Source organism: Myxine glutinosa, chromosome 2, assembly GCF_964187855.1.
Source record: "Myxine glutinosa chromosome 2, kmMyxGlut1.1, whole genome shotgun sequence".
In the NCBI taxonomy this organism is placed as follows: domain Eukaryota; kingdom Metazoa; phylum Chordata; class Myxini; order Myxiniformes; family Myxinidae; genus Myxine; species Myxine glutinosa.
Window position 1 is genome coordinate 220963413 of NC_136262.1, and position 26650 is coordinate 220990062.

The following is a 26650-nucleotide window of genomic DNA, read 5'->3' on the forward strand; positions in this document are numbered from 1 at the left end:
TCATGATTTTTGTTTTCATTCCTTTTTTGATTCATCTCAAGTTTGCCCTTCCACTTCTGTGATTGAGAGTTCAGCAGGTGTATCCATCCTGTTCACCCCCAGTGTCAGTGTCCTCCTCCCATTACACAAATTCTTCCCCGAGTCCTTTATTGCTCCAGGTCTCTTTATATTTTGGCCTACTACCCTGCCATTTATGTGCACACCCCCAACTTTTTCTACTGTTCTTACCTCCACTACCAAAGGTGGATGGAGGTCATGTTTTTAGTGCTCTCTGTCTGTCTGAGCAGGATATCTCAAAACGTTATGGATGGATTCTGACGAAAATTTGTGGACAGGTTTGGTGTGTGACATGGACGAATTGATTAGACTTTAATGAAGATCCGGACCCCGATACTAGAATTTTTACGGCGTAGCCCGTAGGGCAAATCTGTCTAGAACAGTGTTTGTCTGTCTGTATGTATGTCTGTATGTATGGATGTATGTACAGTATGTATGTATGTATGTATGTATGTATGTATGTATGTATGTATGTATGTATGTATGTATGTATATGCGTCCCAAACAAACGTACACCAATCAGAGCTGAGAACCTGGTCACATGACAGGGGTGATGTGATGTGATTATGTCTGTGATGTCATTACAGCTTAAGATGGCTGACTCCACACACCGCCGTTTTGATTTATATGCCGTTCAGGCGGAACATATCATCAAACCTGTCAAACTATATATCACAATCACCATGCTCTACCATTACGTTTTTCATTCAGTGAGAATGAACAAACTAAACACAAACAAAACACAAACACACAAAAAAAAAAAAACACAAACAAAACCGTCTCCAACCGAAAACAAAACACACAAACAAACAAAACCAAAACCGTTTGAAAAAACACAAACAAACCGATTGTTAAAATGACCATCAATATCGAAAGCGTAGGTGTTACGGGTCTTCTAATGACAGTACACATAGGTCTTATGCTACATGCCTTCATGCCTCACCTTCAGGCCGCTTTGGGGCAAATTAGCCGAGGCTTCTTAACACAGTAGTATCATTTTCGTAATAATAATAACGTTAATAATAACAATAGAGTAAAAAAGTAAAGATGCATTCAAAGTACACCGCCCCCATGCCAAATAAATAACATCCTCCAGCGCGGCATTGCCGGGGTGTCGATACCGCCATGCAGCACTTCGAGACGGTATTGGGAGGTAGTCGAGGGCCTTAAGGATATTTTCGTGCAAATCAGTCTAAAAGCACCAAATTTGGCCCAGATGTAGCTCAGGACATGCTCTAATGATTTAGCGAGAGCGCCCGAGCCGGCGACCCCCGGGGTCACCATGGCGACCAAATTCAATATGGCCGCCGCCCGATCAAGGTTTCGGCTATAACTTTTGATCCAGATGAGCTACAAATACAAACGTGGTGTCTATTTTATGTTTTTTGACCATTAGAAACACGTTGGAATGCTTATCTTTACGATTGGGTGTGTCTGGACCCATAATTTGCACATTTCCAAGATGGCGACTACCCGAAAATGAGTTTTACCATAACTTGTGACTCTTTTGGCAAACTTGGTGTCTATTTTATGCTTTTTGAGCATTAGAAACCCGTTAAATCCAGCTGTTTACAGTAGTGCTAGTGTACAAGTCATGAAGATGGACAATGACAATGTATACAACTACTCTTTCCTGCCTCACGTAAGTCATCAGAACCACTTTTTTGAGAAGTCAGATTTTCATAATAGTCATTAAAGACACAATGAAGACGGCATTGCTCTCCCTTTGCTCATAATAAATGCATTCGTATCATTTCAATTGATAGGAGAAGGAGTTCTCAATGGAGGAGGAGAACTCAATGAAGGAGATATATTGGCACCCAGAAGTGGCACTGGTCCTGTCCGACCATCGCATGATCTTGTGCGTGGAGCCAAAGTGAAAGATGAGAGTTGGTTGGTGCATGGCAAAAGAGTTCTCGATCAGGAGACACTAGGTGAAGATGATGCTATTAAATGGTCAGGGTATAACTCGTGGCTTATGAATGATGACACAGTGAAACCTCGTGCAGAGATAGGAGTGTACCCATTATTCCCAGATAAAGCAGCATCTGCATCCATGATGAAGCATGCAATGGAGCTAGCACAGAAAGGCACATCATTCCTGAATCCTGGCCAGATTGCTGTCTTTGGCACTGATCAAACATTGTATGCTATAGCCAAGCAGCTCCAATGGCAATATCCGGCGACACTTGGCGAAGATAAGTTGGTCCTGATGATGGGAGCATTGCACATCGAAGACAAAGCTCACCTTATGGCGGGAAAGCTGCTCCGTGATTCAGGTTGGACCACCGTCCTTTCCCAGGCACAGGTCTTGACTACAGGATGAGCTCAGTCTGCCCTCAATGAGCACCATATCAAACGCACACGTTTTGCCCATCAGGTGACTCATGTCCCTTCATATTCTCAAGCAGAATGCATACTCTGCCTATTGTGCGGATGTTCTTGACCCACCTGAAACATTCGAGTTGTGGGACCAACGGTCTCAAGACGAGTATCCACAGTTCAAGTACTGGTCCACCATCATGGATCTAGAGCTACTACTTTGTCGATTGATTCGGTCGCTTCGAGAAGGACACTTCAAGCTGTATGTTCAAGTTTGTGATGAGCTGTGTGCTTGGTTTCACGTGATGGATCACACAAACTACGCCCGCTGGTTACCCATCCACGTGCGAGACATGGTTGCACAGAAACCCTGGTCACCCTCACCTTGGAGCCTGAACAGATCAACTCAGATGTCCATGTCCAAAGACTGGAGCGTATGGTCGTCATCATGTACAGCAAGAGCTGTGGCTCCAGCCGAGTAGATGAAGCCAGACATCGGCTTTTCTCAAACGGTACCAAGTCCCTCGAGAACCTGCCTCCCACCCATGCTGCACTGATTCAGCATGTCAAAAGGGCACTGCTGCAGGCCAGCTTCTACTGGAATCAGGCAACCTCCGTCCAGCAAAATATCCCAGAGTTCAGTACGTGGGGCTGGCACTGGGACTCCACGACCAAGACTTGGGAACCTTACTGGACCCATCTTGCAGATGCCAGTAAAGCCTGCGCCATCCTCTTCGCTGTGGCTGCAAAAAGTCATGTAGTGGGCGCTGCAAATGCTGTAAAGCTGGAGTCCGTTGCACCTCGATATGTGGATGCGAGGGGGCCTGTACCAACAATGATGGTCGAGACGATGATATTTGAGTAATCTGGTTGTGTGATTAGGATAAAACAAAAATCAACTCGTCACCTCAACAGCTACTAGTCAGGTTCACTATGTTTTTTCGTTCAAAATCATGGTAGATTAGCAAACCTATACATTTTTGGAAACGTTATTACATGGAAAATCTGAAAATCAATGTTTACATGTGCCAATTCCGACCAATTCGACCAATCGACCAATTCCATTTGACCAATTCGACCATTCGACCAATCGCTTCGATCGACCATTCGACCAATTCGATCGATTCGATTCGATTCGATTCATCGAATTCGATTCGATCGACCATTCGACCAATTCGATTTGCCAATCAATTTGACCGACCTTTGCTTGTGTGGAACGGACTGTGAAAACGATGCGGACTATATTGTCGGATACGACACACAGGACAGTGATGACGAACTCTAAATGGCATATTCTGTAATCGTGTATGTTTGATGCCATTGACTGCCTGTGTATATTTTGTCATTGACTGCCTGTGTAGATGTGAAGTTATACTGACTGCATGTGTATATATGATTTTGCTGACTGCCTGTGTATGTTTGGTGATATGAATTATTGTGACACATTTTGATGTTATTAACTGCCTGTACAAAATGATAACATGTATTTGATTATGCAACTTATCGCGAATATAAAGACAGTATTTTGCAATTCAAAACCTTTGATTCGTGTCTTACCATTCCCCATAGCACTAATTTGATACTTTCATTGGATTCCTTGTCCCTGAAAATATAGGTTTAGTATATTTTAAAAAGTTTTTAGGGTAATTAGAGGCAGAAATAGAACAAAATATGTATTTTACAGTGGGCATTTTGAAAATCCAAAATGGCCGCCATACAGGTATCTCTCCAAATGTAAACATTGATTTTTAGTTTCCTTATGCTATAACCTTTCCTTATGCTATAATGCTTATGCTATATGCTATAATGCTATAATGCTATAATGCTTATGCTATAATGCTTATGCTTATGCTGTTTCCTTATGCTATAATGCTTATAAGCAGGTAGTTCAGGACACCGTAGAGGGAAGATTGCACCATCTTTGATGACCCAACCGCAGTCTTCCAAACTAGGAAGTTGGGGATGTGTAGTGACATAGGCTCTGTTCACCATGCATACAAAGTTTGTCCGTTGAATATGAGGCAGCAATGTAGCTCGGGTGGGGGGCAGCATCTCAGACTCCATGTTTTTCGATCTGAAGAGCTCCCAGCGAAGTTGGGGGAGTGTTTGTGGGCCATTGGCAGAGTAGACGCGGTACACAAAGTGTTCGAGAGGCTGCATCTCCTCGGGGAGTTTTCCGTCTATTAGTTCCGTCGATGAGAGAGGGCCATCTCCCAATCTCTGGAAGGCATCAATGATGGGATCATTGGGACCCAATTTGAAGTACATACTCTGTGATCCACCTCTTCTTTGTCACACCCACGAACTTACCACCCCAGTCAGCGCCAGTGAAGTTGTGTATCCCAATGAGACCTTGACATTTCTTACGGCTGATGCTCCTCACTCTCTCCACCACATCGATCTTTCTGAACTTGTTGCCATTTCCTGTGTGAAATTCCAATGTGGTCAAAGTTCCCAAACGTCCATGCGCTGTGAGGTCAATGAGGAGGACCAACACATCAGTGTCCGGAGATGCAACAACAATATGTCTGAATTCACAATCCTTGATGCAGTGAAGAACATGAAGGGGGATCTGTGAGTCAGCCTCCTCGTGCCCATGGTAAAGAAGTCCTCTTCAAGCCTGTGGGGTGCATTGATTTTGATATTGGTGTCATATGAGACGATAAGTCGCAGATCCTGTTCCTCAAACTCCCGTAGAAGTCCCTGGGCAAGAATCCTTGCAAGCTGACCTTTGGTCTTGGGGGAGGACAAGAGCTCCCGCAGAGGAACAGTCGTGATGCTCATGAATTGCCAGGGGAAGGCCAATTGAGAGCGGGGTTTCCACTGTTTTTTTGAACCCATGAGAAGTCTTCAACTTGACTTGTCTGACTTCTTGAGCTCTGCACTATCAGCTGGCACACAACATACACATTCTTCTTCACTTCTGCTTCACGCTGTCGTGAGATTATTTTAGCTTCAGAGCCATACATGATATGCATTATTAAAAACTCTAGCATAGGAGGATTTCAAAGTTATTGAAGTCGCCTGTGAATTTCCAGTCTCTTGCGTGGAGAACCTCCTTCCTCAGGGCACGAGATAGAACAATGAGAACCCATGCATCTGTGTCTGCAGTTGCAAACTCAACGGCTTGCCCCACTGACTTCTTCCTCATAACTCTGTGGCTGTGAGTAGGATTGGGAGGCTCAACAAATTCAACCTCTGGCACATGCTGTTCAATCAATTCCTTCAGGTGCTTCTTGTGATTGTCACTTCTCTCCTCATGAATTTTCTTCTCCTTCAACAGGTTGATGTAAAAGTTGTTTAACTGATTCATGCTAAGGACACAGTCATCTATACTTAGGGAGTCTCTCACATACACAACAAACTCAGCATCACACACATTTCTCACATGTCTATATGCATTGCTATCTCCCCGTTCCTTGCCATGTCTGTCTGCAGCCCTGATACAGTCTCGATGGTAGTACTTTTCTAATGCTGATGCATCTCCAGAGTCCGACAGTTCAGCTAGACTCGATCTGACTAAGTCATCCTCGGTAGCCTCTTTGATTGCAAGAAGTCGTTGACCAATAGAATCCGATACTATTCTATGCAGCCCTTGTGATGATTTTGGACAAAATGAACATGTGGAGAACATACATTTCTTTTCCTTCGGAAGCACCTTACAACCTTTCTGTCTTAGAGGCCTAATTGCTGCGTCAGATTTCTCTGTCTTGGGTGGCCGTCCACGTTTTGGAGCCATTGGCACTACATCAGAGGTAGAGGATGCATGAGAAGACGTTGGTCTTTGGGAACGAGCGCGTTTTCTACACATCTCCAAGTTGGCCTTATTTGCAAGAGGTTTGCGACACTTGCTGTGATAAGAGACATTACGTAAATCTGACTCCGACAAGCTACTTAAATGATCTGCCAGCGATTTGAGGTTCACATCACCTAGACTAGCCCGCTCTACAACCCTTTCTTTTAGATCTCGCACGAGTGATATATCATGTTTATTAACAAGTTTGTTATTCACAGAGTCTCCCTCTTTGCAAATGATGCAAATCCTTATTTCTTCAGATTTTCGTTCCGACATTGCAGAAGGCAGGTTGAAATGCTCAGAGAGAGCTTCACTTCATGGACAGGTTTGCAGCAATACAGCGACACACCTGGAAATAAAGAAGAAAAAGATAAGCAAAATATGGCTACATCAACGTTTTGGCATTTATCATTACTAGGGCATGCCCGTACTATATATAAGCTAGGACGTGCCCGTACGTGGGTGCCCGTTCCTTGCCAAAAAAAAAAAAAAAAAAAAATTTGTGTAGGGGTGTGTGTGTGTAAACATCCTAGGGCGTGCCCGTACGTGGGTGCAAAAAAACATGCGTGCAAACAACAACAACAAAAAAAAACTTTGAAACCACGTGGCAGTAACGACCACAGAACCCCCCCCCCCCCTCTATTTACATGAATGGTTTGGTCCATTCGCAACGACCACAGAACCCCCCCCCCCTCTATTTACATGCAATGGTTTGGTCCATTCGCAACGCCAAAGCGAACGGCGAACGGCTAAATCGCCATAGCTCGGTAACTACTTGTCCGATTAATTTCAAACCTTGAAAAGGCACATCCTCGGGTCCCCAGCAATATACCTGGCAAGTTTCAAGTATATCGGACCGGTAGTTGTCGAGAAACAGCGGTCACAGACAAACATACACACACACATACACACATACAAACACACAGAGATTACTGGAATTATAGATAGATTATCCCTGGTGTTGGGCTAGCGGCTAGGGTGCCGGCTTAGGATCCAAGGATCCTGGGTTCGAATCCCGGTCGATCGCTGAATTAACGCCAGGGGGGTTGACTCAGCCTGTCATCCTGCCGAGGTCAGCTAATTGAGTACCAGTTCACTGGTAATTCCCTGTTTGTCGTTAAAGGCGGCAAAAAGGGTTGGCGTCAGGAAGGGCATCCGGCCGTAAAACATTGCTTCAAATAGGGGACCGAAAAACAACAACAACCACGGTTCCCGAAAAAGGCCAACCCCCGCTTTGCGGGGAAAAAATGGCCTCTAAAGGTGGTTTTTTATGCTATAACCTTTCCAAAAATGTATAGGTTTGCTAATCTACCATGATTTTGAACGAAATATAATTTATTGACATAGTGAACCTGACTATACTATCCAAAAACAGTCGCCCTGGTAAATCAAAAGGACTGAGAACATATACTTGAGAACTTATATCCTCCCCCCCCCCCCCCCCCCCCACCCCACCCTCCCAATGGACATAATTACTACTCACTTGTACATATATTGATGCACGTACTGGTTGTTAACTGTATCAATAGGAATGGGTTCTACTCTTCTATTTGTAGAATTGTTTCAATAAAAATGACATATGTAAGATACATAGGTTGATTGTTTTCACCAGTTTAATCTTAACTCGTTCCTACAACTCTACACTCAATCTGGGTGAAAATGTACGTTAAATTTATTTTTCGGGATAGTGGCCATATTGGTAATATGCAAATTAGAGTGCTCTAGATAGATTCAATCATATCAATCTGAGTACTCCAATGCGTTTGTAATGCTCAAAAAGCATAAAATAGACACCATGTTTGCCAAAAGAGTCACAAGTTATGGTAAAACTCATTTCGGGTATTCGCCATCTTGGAAATATGCAAATTAGGGGTCCAGACACACCCAATCGTAAAGATAAGCATTCCGACGTGTTTGTAATGGTCAAAAAACATAAAATAGACACCACGTTTGTATTTGTAGCTCATATGGATCAAAAGTTATAGCCGAAACCTTGATCGGGCGGTGGCCATATTGGATTTGGCCGCCATGGTGACCCCGGGTGTCGCCGGCTCGGGTGCTCTCGCTAAATCATTAGAGCATGCCCTGAGCTACATCTGGGCCAAATTTGGTGCTTTTAGACTGATTTGCACGAACTTAGCCTCATATCTCCCTTCGTCCCTCGACTAAGGGAGAGGTGTGCAATAATTGATTGATTAATTGCATAATTCAAATCAATAAATAGTAATCTAAAAATTATTTCTTAATCAATTGGCTAATAGCATACCTCAACCAAAAGTGTTTAATCCGAATCTAACTTTTTGAAAAATAATTAAATAATTAATTAATCAAAAAATAAATAATAATTGATTAATTGACTAATCAATAAATCCAAAATATCCTTTATAGCCACATCACTTGGTCACGATCATGTCCAAATATTAGCTTCCTAGGTCAAAAGGTGCCTGAGATATTGCCCAGATGAGAAAGGAAATAAATAAGTACTTAATTGAATGAATGAATGAATGATCGTTTTAAAGGCCATTTTTCCCCGCTAGAGCGGGGGTTAGCCTTGCGGGCCCCATGACAATCATGGTTCCCTGTTTGAGGCAATGTTTTTATGGCCGGATGCCCTTCCTGCCGCCAACCCTTGGTCGCCTCTTACGATGCGCAGGGATACGGTGTACCTATTCTGAATCGGGGTACACACCGTGATCATTCATCCCAGCATGCTGGTACTCAATTTGCCGACCTCGGAAGGATGACAGGCTGAGTCAACCCCCCTGGCGTTAATTCAGCGATCGACCAGGATTCGAACCCAGGATCCTAGGATCCCAAGCCGGCACCCTAACCACTAAGCCAACACCAGGCTAAGCTAAGCTAAATAAGTACTTAATTAATCATTAATAATTAAGTAATTAATCAATTAATCGATTAACCAAAAAACAAAAAATAAAGTTTTTGCCAAAGCACTTGCTCACTATTGTGCCGAAATTTCAGCTTCCCAGCTCAAAGGATGGCTGAGATATCGCCCGGACAAACAAACAAGAAAACAAGAAAGAAACCGGAGTGAAAAATGAGTACTCCCTTTCAGCACACATCATTGCCGGGCCCTCTTCGGTGCCCGCTGATGTCATGCGGCGTCTGGAGATGGCATAGGAAAGGAGCGGTGTACAATATAATCATAACACTGCAATCCCTTTGTCGTGACTGCAAAGTTACTGGATTGAAGCAGTGTATGATTCATGGATGACTTGATGAGAAGCGCTGTACTGTACTAATTATCATGGGACTAAGGAATTAGCCTCAGTTTGTTAATACAGTAATATCGTCTTCGTAATAATAATAATAATAATAATAATAACATTATTTTTAATCGTATCGTAAATATAATCGTAACATTGCAATTCCTTTGTCATGACTGCAAATTTACTAGAATTGAAGCGGTGTATGATTGGTTCATTGTTGATTTGAAACATATTGAACAAGCATTCTGAGTATTGCTCTGCAATACATGTCCCCTACCAAAGTTCAAAGTGCCATAACTTTGTCAAAAATGATCGAATATGCAAATTTATGCACGGTTGATGCTGGTTTTCAAACTTGATCTGCGTTATGCTGAGGCACATGTGTGTACAAAATTTTGTTGAAATCAGCCAATGTTTGGTGCAGTTATCGTACGGAAACCAAACTGTGACAGACGAACACACAGATCTAATTAAATATGCAAATTTATGCACGGTTGATGCTGGTTTTCAAACTTGATCTGAGTTATGCTGAGACACATGTGTGTACAAAATTTTGTTGAAATCAGCCAATGTTTGGTGGAGTTATCGCATGAAACCAAAGTGTGACAGACGAACCTCATTAAATATGCAAATTTATGCACGGTTGAATGTGGGCGCGGATGAGAGACCGGGTTATCCTGACCGGGTTATCCTGACCAGGTTATCCGCGGACCGTGGAAGCTAGGTTACTTCTGACGCGTACTGCGTATACTGCTAAGAGGGCAGAGTATCAAATACATATTTAAAGAAGTATTCACGCAGATTATCACCTCCCTAGATGTATTGTTGATTTATTGGTAAACTATGTGAATTCAATGTATTCTTGCCTGATATGAAGAATTGTGTCAATGGAAACAAAATTCAGTGAAAACGTTTTTGACTTGATGCTTATTCTAGGAAAGCATTTTAAAGAACAGTCCACGATTACAGCATATTGTACACAAGCAATATTAACAGCTTTGACTTACCGCACTGCAAATTATAGTCCGGAAAACTGTTGGGGAAATTACCAAGGGTTATTTACCTACAGGTTCTGAATCGTTCCCAATCACTAATTACCTCAGGACGGGCTCACCTGTGATTCGCACTCGGGACTTCGATTTATACACCTCACAGACAGGTCAGCAGAAGCACGAGAAAATACGTTGTTTTTCAAGATCAATGATCGATGTGTATATATATGTTGCTCGGCTTGGCTCCGCCCCTCCTGAAAGAGCGCGCTGTCGCGCTTTTGACGTTCGCGAGACGAGGCTGAGGGGGGGGGGCGTTGCGGCTTGAGGGAGGAGAACTCTAGAATAAACAAAGTGCCATAACTTTGTCAAAAATGATCGAATATGCAAATTTATGCACGGTTGATGCTGGTTTTCAAACTTGATCTGAGGTATGCTGAGACACATGTGTGTCACGCCTCGCCTCGTTGATAAGCCCGTAAGGTCGCTCCGTGCAGCAGCCTGCACGTATTGCACTGTGTGAATTATATAAATTATTACCAACTCACGGTCTGAGGTACTGGCGATTCAAGAGATATCCATTTAAAAAAAAAAAAAATTTTCGTTTCATTAATGATATCTGCCAAACCACGTGCCCTATCGCAAATTCCAAAATGACATTTTAGTACACTGACATGCTGAACAGATTTGTGAAGTTTCCCCTCGATTGGATCAAAAATGAGTGAGGAGCTCAGTTTTAAAGGTTCATGCTTAAAAACGTCATAACTCTGAAACCATGTGACGCATGACGTCATGCTCGCTGACTTTTTTGTTCGTCATAGGTATGCGATTTGATTCTGCCTGCAAAGTTTGGCCTCGATCTGTTCAGCCGTTGCAGAGAAAAAGGGGTTTTCGTGTTTTCACGAAAAACAATAAGGCGGCCGAACCACGTGACCTGTGACGTCATAATTACCATTAAAATATTCTACAGACCGAGTCCCTCCTACGGTGAAAATGTGATCTCAATCGGTCCAATTATTGCAGAGAAATTGGTTTTTAAAGGAAATTAAAAGTTAAAATGGCACTGAGGTAAGGATCATCAGAATTATCAGAATTCCCAAAGTTCAGTGCCATAACTTTGTCAAAAATGATCGAAACGTCGTGAATTTCGAACTTGATCTGTAACTTATCATGAGGAAATGATGTGCCAAGTTTGAAATCATTAGCATTAAGCGTTTAGAAAAAAAGTCCGGAAAACTGTTCTTTGCGTGACGGACTGACGGACTGACGGACGGAGGGACGGCATGCAAACCTATAGTCCCCTCCGGTGTACACCGGTAGGGGACTAATAAACCAGTGTCTCAATGCAATCTCTTCACTTCCATGGTGACAGACAGCGTAGAGACATAGTACTTCAAAATGATTTAATACTTACATTATTTGCTAATGGTATCCCCACCAAGGTCACTATCCTCTTCAACTAAAGTATCAAACAAGCCCGGCTATGCTGCTGTGAGATCTTCGGTCTTGTTTAATTGAAATAAAGCTGTTACATGACAATATTTCTACTCAAATGCTGTTTCTACTCACCCAAGAATGGATGAAAGCTCTCAATGCCAGACGTGAGATCAGGGCCGCTTCTTTGGACACAATTTGTGCTCCTGATACAGTCCGGCATCCCAATTTGCTCTCCAAACTCTCTGCCTATGGCATTCAAGGACAACTCCACACATGGCTCACTGACTTCCTCTACTCTCATAGCCAATGTGCGGTTCTCAACAGAATTGTTTCATCTCCTCTCTCTGTCAAGGCTAGAGTGCCCCAAGGCAATATTCTGGCCAATTCCTATTCCGGATCCTCATTAACGATCTCTCTGACTCTCTGGAAAATCCCCTTAATCTATTTGCTGACAATTGCAACTTCTGCCGTGACATACCGTATATACCTGTGTATAAGACACACTTTTTTTTATCGGAAAAAAGTCAAAAGTTGGGGGGGGCGTACTATACATGGGGATAGAAAAAAACTCGGCTTCAAAACAAGTCAATTTTCCAATACATTTATGAAAAAAAGTATTTTACGAAAACCGATCTCGGTTGCACGTTTTCCCCGTTGCGTCATGCACAATTGCGCCGACATGCAGGGCCGCGATTGCTGCTCGTTCGCCCCGGATGGCAAGCGGGTTTTGTACCATTACGTGCTTTCTATGGATTTGCCGCTCAAAGCAACACCGATTCCGGAATGTGAATAGAATGGCTTTTCTCGCTCTGCAAAGCCACATCGGTCTTTTATTTTGAAGGTCTTTTATTTTACGACTGCAATTGCGTAGCAATCCGAAATTATAGGGCAGATTACCGTAAACGTCAGACTGAAACGTCTTCATACGTTCTATCCGGTTCCAGAGAAGAGAAGATCAAGATCTCAAGGCGGTCGTACACTTCAGCGTTCAAACTCTCCATCTGCCAGTCTGCAGAAGAGTTTGGGAACCGAGAAGCTGGGAGGAAGCATGGTGTGAATGAGTCTGTCATCCGGCGCTGGCGAATAACAAAGGCTTCCATAGAGGATATGCCGAGGAAGAAGAAGGCGAACAGGGGAAAATCGGTGAAGTGGCCTCAGGTGGAGGAGCGTGTCATCGACGGAGTTCGGGAGAAGAGGGCAGAGGGTCATGCCAACTCTACACTTGCTCTCAGGCTGAAGGCAAGGAGCTTCGCTTTGGACGGAGACATCGAAGACTTCATGGCCAGCACATCGTGGGCCTACAGATTTATGGAACGCCATAATCTGTTGGTACGACACCGCACGCACATCGCACAGCATCTTCCCGACGATACGGCCGACAAAACGACATGCTTCCAGGCGTTCATAATCAAGCTTCGCCGGGAGCACAACTACCTGCTCAACAGGATCGGAAACGCCGACCAGACCCCTCGAACCTTCGACATTCCAAAAGAGACCAGCATCGGAGTGAAGGGGGAGCGGACCGTCACAGTCAAGACCACCGGCCACGAAAAAGACGGTTTCACCGTTATGCTCGCTTGCACCGCTGACGGGGGCAAGCTTCCACCGTATGTCGTCTTCAAGCGGAAAACTCTACCCAAGATAACATTTCCAGTGGTCCAGGACTGGCTACGAGTGGTGTGGGGTAGGCGGGATGGCGGCCTTTCTCGACGACGGAGTATGCTCGTCCTGGATGCGTTTCGCTGTCACAAGACAGAAGAAACCAAAGAGCTACTCCGGCGTTCCAACACGGACCTCATCATCATCCCAGGCGGGATGACTTCCCTACTACAACCCCTCGACGTGGCCATTAATAAGCCCTTAAAAGAAAGTATGCGGCGATGCTGGGCGAATTGGATGTTGGAGGGGGACAAGAGTTACACAAAGAGCGGGCGAATGAGGAAGGTGGACCTCCTGACGATCTGTGGCTGGATTGTAAAGGTGTGGGAGGAGATGCCGCCAGCGATCATAAAGCGGGCCTTTCTCAAGTGCTGTATTTCTAACAGCATGGACGGTACCGAAGATGATATAATCTGGCAGGAGGGAGCTTCCAGTGGCGGCGACAGTGACAACGAGAGTTATGGTGACCTGTACTACCCAGACGAGGACTTGTATGCCGTCATCGAAGAGGAGAGCGACGAAGAGGATTTCCTTTGCTTTAGCTGAGAGGCCCATCACACACCCAAACGGCCCTTTGCAGGGCCACAACTCCACAATAAAGAATGTTTTAATAATCTCTGTACTCTCTCCTTTCTTCTATGAAGCAAAGAAGCTCCGGCGATTGCATGCACATCTGGACACTGACGGGTGTGTAACAGAATACTGACTACATATAGCTAAATATATATATTTTTTTCTTTTCTAAATGTTCATTTTGTGCTACTTAAAGTTTGTGTACAAATGCATAGATTCACGCTACTGTAATCTGAAAATGAATGATTTTTTTTTTGAGGGTGGAAGTTGGGGGTGCGTACTATACACCGGTATATATGGTACTTCATCCTTCAGCCAGACAGGCAGCAGCCTCATCCTACTCTTCAGACCTTGAGAAAATCACAAGATGATCAAACACTCAAAATATGTCTATTAACCCTGAGAAATCCCACACACACTCTCACCAAAAGGACCATATATATGGCAAACCCTCACATCTACTTTCTCAACAACCCCTCAAAGAAGTTGTCACACAGACTCTTGGGTCTCACTCTCAGTCGTAATCTTTCTTGGGCAAACCTCATTTCAAATTTTATGGCCTCCAAAGCCAGTTGCCGAATTGGCATCCTCCGTCGTGCAAGATTCTTCTTTGGCACACCTGAACTCCTATCCATCCGCAAGGCCTTCATCCACAGCTTGATGGAATACTGCTCTCCCTTCTGGGCAGGCGTTCTTGCCTCAAAACCTTGCTCAGCTTGACACCATGGAAACCAGAGTCTTCAAGATCATTTGAATCTCCCACGATGAAGCTGAGCGCATCACTTCTCTGTCTTTTCCGCCTTCTTTTTGGTCTTGCATCCTCTGCGTGCTTTGCCCTCAACAAGTATCTAAAACTCCCAAAATCCAGAATCATGGCTCATCTCGAATCATTGTACACCACTCCTTTCCTATTCCATCTGCAGGTGCTGCATGATGTCATCGTCAGGCACCGAAGGAGACCCGGCGATGAGGCGCGCCGAAAGGGAGTACTCAGTTTTTGATAAATTAATTAAATTTCAAAAAGTTACAGCTTCGGGTGAAACACAGGTGGTTTTGTGAAGCTATTAGCCAATTGATTAAGAAATTAACTATTTTACAACTAGTATTTATTTATTTTAATTATGCAAGTAATCAATTAATTATTGTACACCGCTCCCTCCTAATTCCGTCTCCATGTGCTGCACTGCAGCATTGCCGGGCGCCGAGGGTGCCCCTGCAATGTCGCGCACTGGAGGCTATATTATTGATATAGTTGGCATGGGGGAGGCGTACTTTGAATGTGTCTGTACTTGTTTGTTTTCTTGTTTGTTTGTCTGGGCGATATCTCAGCCATTCATTGAGCTAGGAAGCTGATATTTGGACACGACAATGACCAAGTGGTTTGGCTGTAAAGGGTATTTTTGATTTACTGATTAATCAATTCATCGATTAACTATCTAATTATACGATTAACTGCTTAATTCATTTTCAAAACGTTGCAGATTTGGATGAAACGGTAGTGGTTTAGGTATGCTATTAGCCAATTGATTAAGATTATTTATTTACGATTATTAAGATTATTATTTACGATTTACGATTATTATTTACGAATAAGATTACGATTATTATTTAATTTGATTAATGAACAGGATTAAATAATTAAATTGATATATGTGGGAAAATTAAATGCCCGGACCCTCTCGTGTTCAGGCAGTTGGCACTCCCATGGTTGGCAGCGAGTGCCCCGGAAGCATTGACGGAAAGAGAGTGGCAATCATATGTGTGGGAAAATTGCATGCTCAGTCAGAGTCGCCCAGATAGCTGAGATGGCAGAGCACTGGTACGGATTTCTAGAGGACCTGGGTTCGATTCCTGGTCTGGGCATGTAATTTTCCCACATACATCAATTTGATTATTATTTATTTTAATTATGCAATTAATCAATCAATTATTCCACAACATTCCCTCCCAATTCATGGTAATGAACGTAGAGCAGCAACGAAGGCTGGAAAGGGTGGAAATGCGAATGGTTCGGTGGATGTGTGGAGTATCGTTGAGAGAGAGGAAGACAAATGATGAATTGTGAAAGATGATGGGAATAGAGCCGGTGATGGATGCTGTGAAGAGAAACAGGTTGAGATGGTTTGGTCATGTGTTGAGGAAGGATGAAAGTGACTGGTTGAGAAGAGTGATGGAAATGAATGTAGAAGGAAGTAGAGGACGGGGAAGACCGAGAAAGACTTGGCTAAAGGCAGTGGAAGAATAAATGCGGGCAAGGTGGTTAACAAGGAGAGATGCAGAAAATAGGGCAAGATGGAGAAGATTGTCATGGGGCCCGGAAGGTTAACCCCCACTCTAGCAGGGAAAATGGCCTTAAACTGCCTGTTGTTTGTTGTTGTATTCCCTCCCAATTCCGTCTCCATGCGCTGCACTGCGGCATTGCTGGGCGCCCTGTCAATGTTGCGCACTGGAGGATATGTTTCTTTATTTATTTGGCATGGGGCAGTGTACACTTTGAATGTAGCTCTACTTGTTTGTTCCTGTTTTTTCCCACCCATGGGACCAACTTCCACACTCTCTTCAATCTCGTTCTTCCCTCCAGGTCATCAAGACAGCTGTGAACCACCATCTCAAATAATCCTCCATCCAAAACCATTTTCTTTTCTACATTCGTTAAACCATCTTCCACTCCTAAAAATTTTTTTGCTTGTGCATCTATCTTGACCACCCTTTGCGTTCGTCCATACTCCTCATTACCAGCAACCCTTGTTTGTCTGTCTCCAACTATTTTCTACCTCTGCCCTGCTGTTGGCGTTTCCCCTTCTCCTGCTGTTCCCTTTGTTATCTTGTATCCTGATCCATTCTGTGTTCCAGCTCTTCCACAAGCCTTGACTCTGTATACAAAAATAAAAAGGAAAAAAGTAAAAGGAAAAAAAACCCATAAGACTTCAACAGTGAGCACATGGACAAATTTGCTTTCTTTCTGCATTTATAAAGAAAACATTTTGATAGCATACCTAAAACACTGAATACACACAATGCAACCTCAGTTAAAAGGACAGTCCATACAGTTAAAACCTCAGAGTTAAAAGGACACACAATGCAACCAACAAATGCCGACACAATCACAAAAAGGTGTAGCAGTGATTAACTCCTTCAATTCCCAACTAATGACAATGGTAAATAATCATTGTTTTTCTATCCTGGCAACATGTAAAAAACTAAAATGTTGAAATGAGCAGCAACAATATTATGTTGTTTTGTGCATTCTTTTGAACTGATGGAGAAAAGACAAATAGGCTGATTGGTGGGAGAAAGTGTTGCTGTTCATGAATTTCTAGCTGTTTGAGGCCTACCAATTGCTAAGGTGCAAAATGAAGTTTTGCTCTCTATTTCACCAAATGTTTCAGCGATGCCAACCCAACATTTTCACTTCACTGCACTTGCATTCTGTAACCCATCACAACCTTTCAACATATGAATCAATAACATTGTCGAAGACATTTGATGAACTGTGACCCTCATTGTTTCCTAAAGACATGCGATAGCTTTTGCAATTGCCATGCCTCCTCTGAGTCACACCTGCTGTGCTTGGGCAAAAGAGGATGCGGGGGTTGGCACCAGTATGCTGCGGCCAGCTTCAGCCAGCTGACCGTGCCTCCCTCCACCCCACATATACACGTCACATTTCCCTCCAAGTTGCCAGTCCTACAAACACATGAGAGATGGGTGGGGCCTTGGTATGGGAAGGAACCTTCAAACAGGCGCAACATGTCACTCTTCAGCTTCACCAGTTGGAAACATTAACCAAAGACCTGCTAAAGAATTAACTCAAAATCTATGCCAAATCTCCCTATGACAAGGCTTAGAACACAACCACAAGAAATCCTGGTTAATTTAATCGCACTTTTGTATTTTTGCTTTTGTGATATATTCTAAACTGCTCACCTCAGGCCTGGCAGTTGCCCAAGACATGATCTGTTCATCCATGGAAGAATTCCATTTGCTGTTGTCCTGAAAAAGAGGCAACAGTGCAAACAGAAAGAAAGAAAGCAATGAATACAATTTTGCATCGGGTTGGAAGGCTTCAATCTGCTTGGCTTTCCAAAACAATAAACAATCTCCCTCACACCCAATTATTTTTATTTTCAAGCAAATGCTATGCTAGATTGCAGGAAAGCATCAAACCATTTTCAGCTTTCTTTCCAGCACCAACCTTATTGGAACCATGCACGGTCTCACAGAGGAATAAATAAGTCCATAATTAGGGTTAAACTTGCTTTTGCTGCACATTTGCCGAAAAAAAAGCAGCCAGTGGAGCTGGGGCCAACAAATACATGAGAACTTTAAAATTCGCTAAAAGGTCAATGTTTATCTTGCAATTACCATGCATCGTTTACACAAGTTGCTTACAAAGCATTCTTTACTTAGGCAGATAAAAAAAAGAGGCAAATGGACTCCTCAACATGCTGCAGGTCTAGCAGATCGTCAGGCAGATTAGACAGACGCTGTCAGCAAGCACTTTATCAATGTCAGGTCACTTAAAAGGATAGCTTTCAGGAAAAAGGGTGGCTCGTTGAGCAGCAGCCGCTCTTATTTGCACACTAATGCTGTTACCCGTCAACTAAAACAGCCACCTGCCTGGAACTAAAACAGCCATCTGTACGACTGGACTGACAACTCTAAAAGGAAAAAAAACAATTTCGAAAGTCCAACCAAAAACCCTTCAAATTGTAGTCAAATCAAATTTAAACGGAAAACTTTCACCAAAGCCTTGTTAGAAGACTCATGTGAAAAATAAAGTATTAATGTGCGTGGTGTGCATACAGCCAAACAAATACAATCAATGCATTCAACTAAAAATCCCCCAAAAACATATCCAATGAAGATATTTGCAGAATTGAGAATGTCGGCCTGTTTCTCCTTCTCCCGCTTAACAATGCGTTCTGAGTGCAAAATGGATTATCCGTTACGCACTGAAATGTTCAGAATACATTGGCTATGTTGCCCACTCCACAACCAAATCACCTCTCCTGCAGCTGCAGGAGATGGCCTAATTGAACATAGCTCTGGATAAATCGTTGCATCCTGGAGTGGCTGAAGCAACAGCAACAACAGTAAATCCCTCCCTTCGAGACTAACCCTCACCTCTAATCTCAGCTTTCCTTGCGCTTCACAAGGTGTGTTGACATAAAAACCCAAATGATTTGTGAATAAGCACCAGGTAATATTACAAATAGCAGAAAGCAGTATGCACCAGCAGTTTTCTTCAAGCGTCATCATTCTCACTTGAAACAAGCATGCAGAAGTCTTCTTCTTTGCCCTCCTGCTAAGAGACTTTTTACTTGAACACTTCTTTGTCTCCCATTATGATTTTGATAATAATTTTTCGAAAAACGTTTCCTGATTTGATTGGAAAATAAGTCATCTTTGTGGCTTTGAAACTTTTTGACAAGGGAAGAAACTTCAAAGAGAAGGAAAAATACGACAAACAGGTCGTCAGTAGTACAATTTGCTTTTTGTCAATTTATTTCTTAATGTTTCTCGTTTGTGAACTGTGACTGGGTTCATCTATCTAACATACAAAACACAATGTCCGTTTGTGTTTGCACAGATGTTTTGCCCTTTCATAAGGGAAGGTTTTATAGGCCAATCTGTTAACACAAATGTGTTAACTATTGTCTATATATGAGGACAAAGCAAAACTCGAAAAACATTTTCCATAAAAGAGTAAATATGCCTCTTCTATTGGAATTGTCGAGGGTGGCATGCAAATCGAGCCTCAAGGGCGGTGTACAGAAGCGTTAAAAAAAAAACAACAATAAATACAAGGCGCAGAAATTCACTGCATGTGATGTGCAACGCGCACAGAGTAAAACGAGTGTTCATTTACATCCGCATGAAATATAAATAAAAAAGATATAAGGACACCCGACACGAGACTGTTGCTTCAGACTTTGGCATGCTCACGAGGCTGCACTGTCGAATAAACTGTTCCAACCCACCATATTTGACGGGCTTTTTACTAGACTATTATTAAAAGGAGAGGCGTTCGTCCACCCGTGTGTTAAGTTTGTATGTGACTTATATGTAATTTTACATAAAAGTTGCCCGTGCCCGCACGGGATTCTAAATAGGGTAGGGATGGTGGCGACAAAAATGCAAATCGCGTCTTCTGTCATCGGGCCGGCAAGCTGCGAGCAACAATTCACATTTATTGCCACATCTGATGCAATTTAAATGCTCTAATGGTGGCGAGGTGGTGCATTTGAAACTTTCTTTTCGATATATGTAGCTTTTTGACGTCTAGGGTCCATAATAAAAAATTGTATTGGTGTCAAAGCCAGTGAATGACCAATTGCAAAATTAATAGTAGGATATCTTTCTATTGCCCTCAATAAATATTGCTTCATATAATTTTATGTTCTCCTTCCATGTCTTTCTAAAGGGTTCCTGCTATCCTAGATAAATAAAAATGGTACCGTTGGAAAGCCAAAAATCGATTTACTTTGTTGGAAAGCTAATCTATTTCCTTGGATGGAACGTTAATAATCAATTTATTTGGAAAAAAATTTGTGTACGCTCAATCACAACGATGCCTGTTTTAAAAGCCCGATTGAAGAACAAGAAGTGGGAATGGGAGTTTAATGCAGCTGTTCCAACGGTAACATTTCTTATTCTACACCAGTGGGAACCCTTCAGATGGACATGGAAGGAATACACAAATTACTATATATTTCTGGAGTAATAGAAGGATATATAAAAGTGCACAGAAAGAACACAGAAACACCAATCACAGCCACCACAGCAGCAGCAACATCAACTACATGTTATAAAAGACCCATTTTTCATGTGTTTCACTTAATGTTGCATCCTCATTGAGATTCACAGATAGACGTGCAATATGTCTGTAAAGTATGGTGAAGTTATGTTATTTTTCATTAAACCCACCAGCGAAGCACAAATAGTAAAAAAAAAAAAAAAGGATATGAGTGTGACTAAAGAGATACCCGTGCTACGCACGGGTGGGAAGCCAGAAGCAAACAGGCAATGCAGATACGGCGAATGCTAAAGCATGAAACCAATAAATTCCACATTCCTGTAGCACCTTCAGTCGCACGTCAGACATGGACAGCAAGTTCGTGAAGGACTTCCATGAAAAGCGTACCCGTTCGCAAACAAACGGGTACGTTCACGTATAGAAACATCGATCGTGGGACCGTGGTGAATCTGCATATGGCGATGGCAAAATATCAGAAATTGAAGGTTTTTTTATTTTGAACGATTCATATAAACATCCGTTGAATCATATCACACGCAAATCATCAAAATCTAAACAGTATCTTTAGAATTTCAATAAAAGCCACATCACTGTTCATATCGTTAAATATTGTTCCATCGTGTTTCAAATCGTGATCATCACACTATGATCGTGATGATCGTGATGGTGAATCGTGATCGATAATCGTGTTCACAATCGCTATGTCGTATGTACTCCCGATACGTGTACCAAATTCCCGAAACGTGTAACTGTACCAAATCAACAGTTAAAAGGATTTTGAGCCTACAGCTGTTACGGCCTTGGCAAGATCGATGGGGACAGCGATCTGTTAGCATGTTGCTTTCCCGGGTGCAGCCGTTTGTGCGTCGTCACAATGAGAACAATGAACGTCATGCAAACGCGAATGTTATGCGGGAGTCCAAACCTGAGAATGCTGGAGACTAAAGATGGAATTGGGGAAACGAAATAGCCTATTTTACTCCTGGGGATCCCAGGATTATCCACCCAAAATATCTTTGCGATCGGTTCAGCTGTTTTTACGGTACCTTCGAACAGACAGACGGACATTTGGTGAATTATAGTAAGATGAGTCAGGGGATAGACGGGTAGTGCAAGCTGAAAATAAAGTTCCAAATGTACAATCCTTATTAATAATAGTAGCAGAGTACCCGCCCTATGGGCGAACCGATGGGCGATCTTGTTCCAAGCGTACAACCCATTTTCTGCCATCTCTTGTTGAGGATATTTTCTGCTGCTACAACTGCTTTGACTTGGATTTCTTGATGATTTCCTTTGGTAATATTGCTGGCTCTGTTCAACTTAGGTGGCCTTGGTTTTTGAGGCATCTCAATTTTCCAGAAAAAAACAAACAAACATCAACCGTCACCCATGACCCATTAATTTTTTTAGGGTCTTCAGGATATTTTGGCTTTTCGGGGTCCTTTCAATATTTTGGGTCTTTGGGGTATTTTCGGTGTTCGAGTCTTTTGGGTGTTTGGGTCTTTTGGGTGTTTGGGGTCTTTTCAGTCTTTGGGGTTTTTTTCAGTCTTCAGGGTCTTTTGAGTCTTCGGGGTATTTGGGGTATTTTGGGTCTTCGGGGTCTTTCCATCTTCAGGGTCTTTTCAGTCTTTGGGGTCTTTTCAGTCTTTGGGGTATTTTAGGTCTTCGTGGTCTTTTAGGTCTTTTCAGTCTTTGGGGTATTTTCAGTCTTTGGGGTATTTTGGGTCTTCAGGGTCTTTTGTTTCTTTGGGGGCCTTTTGGGTCTTTTGGTTCTTTTCAGTCTTTGGGGTCTTTTAGGTCTTCATGGTATTTTGAGTCTTCGTGGTCTTTTGTGTCTTTGGGGCCTTTTTGGGTCTTTGGGGTCTTTTAGGTCTTCTGGGTCTTTTCAATCTTTGGGGTATTTTAGGTATTCGGGGTCTTTTCAGTCTTTGGGATATGTTGGGTCTTCGGGGTCTTTTGGGTATTCGGGGTCTTTTCAGTCTTTGGGGTTTTTTCAGTCTTCAGGGTCTTTTGAGTCTTTTGGGTCTTTTCAGTCTTTGGGGTATTTTAGGTCTTCGGGGTCTTTCCGTCTTCAGGGTCTTTTCAGTCTTTGGGGGTATTTTAGGTCTTCGTGGTCTTTTCAGTCTTTGGGGTATTTTCAGTCTTTGGGGTCTTTTGGGTCTTTTGTTTCTTTGGGGCCTTTTGGGTCTTTTGGCTCTTTTCAGTCTTTGGGGTCTTTTAGGTCGTCATGGTATTTTGAGTCTTCGTGGTCTTTTGTGTCTTCGGGGCCTTTTTGGGTCTTTTGGGTCTTTTCAATCTTTGGGGTATTTTAGGTATTGGGTATTCGGGGTCTTTTCAGTCTTTGGGGTTTTTTCAGTCTTCAGGGTCTTTTGTCTTTAGTAGCAGAGTGGCCTTTTGGGCCTTTTGGGTCTTTTCAGTCTTTGGGGTATTTTAGGTCTTCGGGGTATTTTGGATTTTTTCAGTCTTTTAGGTCTCCAGGGTATTTTTGGTCTTTTCAGTCTTTGGGGTCTTTTAGGTCTTCAGGGTCTTCAGAGTATTTAGGGTCTTTTGGTTCTCCTGGGTCTTTAGGGTCCTTGAGGGGATGGGGGGTCTTTTGGGTCCTCTGGGTACTTTAGGTCAAGTATTTCAGGTTACAATTGTGGGTGGCGTCAAGTCAGCTGTCCAACCAATGAGTGAAGAGCGGACATACATACATACATACATACATACATACATACATACATACATACATACATACATACATACATACATACATACATACATACATACATATACACTTGCTCCATTATATATAGATTACATCTCTTTTTGGATCATCCCCTCCCCCCACACCCGTTAACCGAAATGTCTTTAAAAAAGCATCTTGAAAGTGGCTGTGAAGGAAGGATATCTTTGCCCACATCACTTGTCATTCCAACCCAAAGCATGGCCCAATTAAAAGTACAACAGCTGTGCCTGGTTTATTAGTGCTTGCAATTCTTTGGAGCCTCATGTATAATTATACTATCAGTAAACACGTCATTGTTTTGTCTTTGTGTACCAGTGATCAATTGAATGCATGTGACGTTGCACACTGCACAGCCAATGATGGACCAAAAAAGGAAAGACATGGCTGCCTCCACAGAAATTGCATTTGTTGCTAAATCGTGTTATATTGTTTTCATTCAAGGATTCTCAGTTTCTGAAATTTGACTCAAGTTTCTCTTTTAAACATAAACAGCTCAAATAATGTTAATACTGTGTGCAAACTCAGTCACTCAGCTTTTCCGTTATCCACAATTAAGGAGACCGAGATAAATACCAGCAAAGACGATGTTCCATATTGATCGCCTGGAAGCTGAAAACCATAATCGGTGATACTTGTTAGATACAAATATGTGATTATTAATATAAATTTGAAGCGAAATAAAAATAGAGTTGTAAAGAATGTGAAAATAATGAAATACACTATTTCAAAGTGGGAATCCCTTGAGAGAGCATGACATATGTGGTCTTGGCAATAAGGTAGGGACATAGTAGGATGAGGGCCACCTACATAATGCAAGTGATAAGGGAAAGGATGGAGAGAATATTTTATTGACAGCTATGACGTCATAGGTTACATGGTATGGTAGGTAGCCATATTGGATTAAAGTAAAAAATTTGAACATCTTGCAACTTGGCATGCGTCATCAACTCCCCATGGGGTATATATGGTGAAAACGATGGCATTATCGGTGAAGTGGTATTCCAGCCATAATTGGCTGAATAAAAATCGTTATCCGAAAAATCTGAAACTTAATATATCTGATCGACGACCCGAGGTGAGTGCATAATTAAATTTATGTCATCGATCAAATGGCCATGTGGTCTGTTGGCTATATTGGATTGAAAAAAAAAAAGGTAAAAAATCCTCTTCTTTGGAACCGCTTAACAGTTTGATGCGAAACTTCATACATACTGTATGATCGACTAGCCATGGGGAATATAGTTTGAATTTTTTTTCATATTCACCTTTATTCCCACAATATAGCCTTAATGTGCACAAAAGTGTTTTTTAAATATCCTAATAACCGATCAATAAATTAATAAAGTTATGGATAATGGCAATGTATATGACATAATAGGGTGCATGGATGATACGGGTATATGTGCCATAATAGCAGTGAGTAATAGTAGCCTGTTCATTTAATGATGGTATTTTTGTTCAGATGAGCACGTGAGGCAAGACTATGCGCTCTACTGAGATCCGTTCTAGTTTTCTAATGCAATCAGGAAACTTACCGAGCACTGAGAGAAAATGTGCAATAACAAGATGGAGACTATATCAAAAAGGACTGACAATTCTGCTGTTTTTGCTGATGCTGAAACATTATTTCTTGGTTTGGGAGAAACTGTATTACACTCCCTCACATAAGGAAGGAAGTTATGGGTGGAGCGAGCAGGGAGTGTGGTGCAATCAATCAATTACAAGTAATGCTGGTACAATACTTAGTTATACACCTTTTACCAATGAATCCCTTTATTTTTTTTGTCAAACCCTATACTCCAATATTATTTCTGGAGTGTTGCAGACTATTACCAAAGGCTGGAAGCATTCATCCGAAGGAAGGTTTTCGAGTTGTGGAACCACAAAAGAATCCGGGAAGGCCGTGCCCTGTGCCAGAGCCTCTGCCGCTTTAACAGTTGTCATGTAAGCTGAAAACCAGGCCCACTCCGGAGTGATATGACTTTCTGAGCCTTCCACATTGGTGTTGGATAGGCAGCAGTGGTGTGGAGGAAATGCAGGCTTGCAGAGCACTTGTTCAAGACCCAGGCCAAGAGCAAGAGAGGCAAGGCACTGCATGTAAGGGCTGTGCACAAGCTGTTCTCCAGCAGTAACAAACATCTGGAGTAAGGGAATGAGAGCGATAGCACCGAGGGTACCGTTAGGAAAATGAAGGTTTGCATTTGAGAAAATGAAGGCTTGTTATTAATATCCCTTTAAATTTCATTCACTTAACCATAAAATCAGTGCTCATTATCCCAACAGTCTCTATCTTAAAACTTGCACAATCTGCAGCTGTCCTTCAGTTCTCAAGAGGCCCATTTGTCAGTAAAAGACCTGACTTTGTAGGCTTAACAAGACACCCCGCTGCCATCAGCAGGAGCACAGCACAGGCCTGGCTGAGAGCACCTGTTTTCTGACATCCCAATATTCTAATTGGATAAGTGCATCACCCTCTCAACACAGTACAAGCTGGCAGAACCTGCTGGAAGTGACGGCAAGTTCATCAGTGTGCCACAGTGCTGCCATCATGGCCAAGTGTCGCATCCATATTTAGGTATCACCTAAAGTATTTAAACATTGCAAAAAAATTGTTGGAAAACTGCTTTTTTACTGATATGCAATGCATACATAATTCAGCTGAAATTATGAAGAAAATCTTTACAAACCGCATGCACATACAGTCACGTGAAAAAGTAAGTACACCCCATGTAAAGTTTTGACTTTTTGAATATATTTCAACATACAGCTATTTGATCTTCATTTCAACAATATTATATTGATAGATAAAGGTGATATAATATAACAAATATCATGAAACATTTACATTTTGTAGTCCATTGTATAATTTAAATAAACATATATGCAAATTTCACATGTGGAAAAAGTAAGTACACCTTTGGCTCTAATAGGTGGTATTGCCCCCTTTGGCAGAAACAACCTCAAGTAGGCGTTTCTTATAACTGTCTACCAGTCTCTGACATCGACTGGGAGAAATTTTTACCCATTCCTCCATGCAGAGTTATTTCAGCTGTGCGATGTTTGAGGGGTTTCTTGCATGCACAACTCGTTTCAAATCCCCCC

The 26650-nt window shown here is 42.4% G+C and overlaps 1 protein-coding gene across 1 annotated transcript in view; it reads right to left on the reverse strand.

Annotated features, from left to right (window-relative positions):
• Positions 1–26650, reverse strand: part of LOC137422161 (putative E3 ubiquitin-protein ligase HERC1) — a 443323-nt gene that overhangs the window by 65076 nt on the left and 351597 nt on the right. The window contains 3 exon segments of the mRNA XM_078772274.1: positions 17622–17747; positions 17988–18053; positions 25382–25687. Of these exon segments, the coding sequence (XP_078628400.1) occupies positions 17622–17747; positions 17988–18053; positions 25382–25687 (498 nt within the window).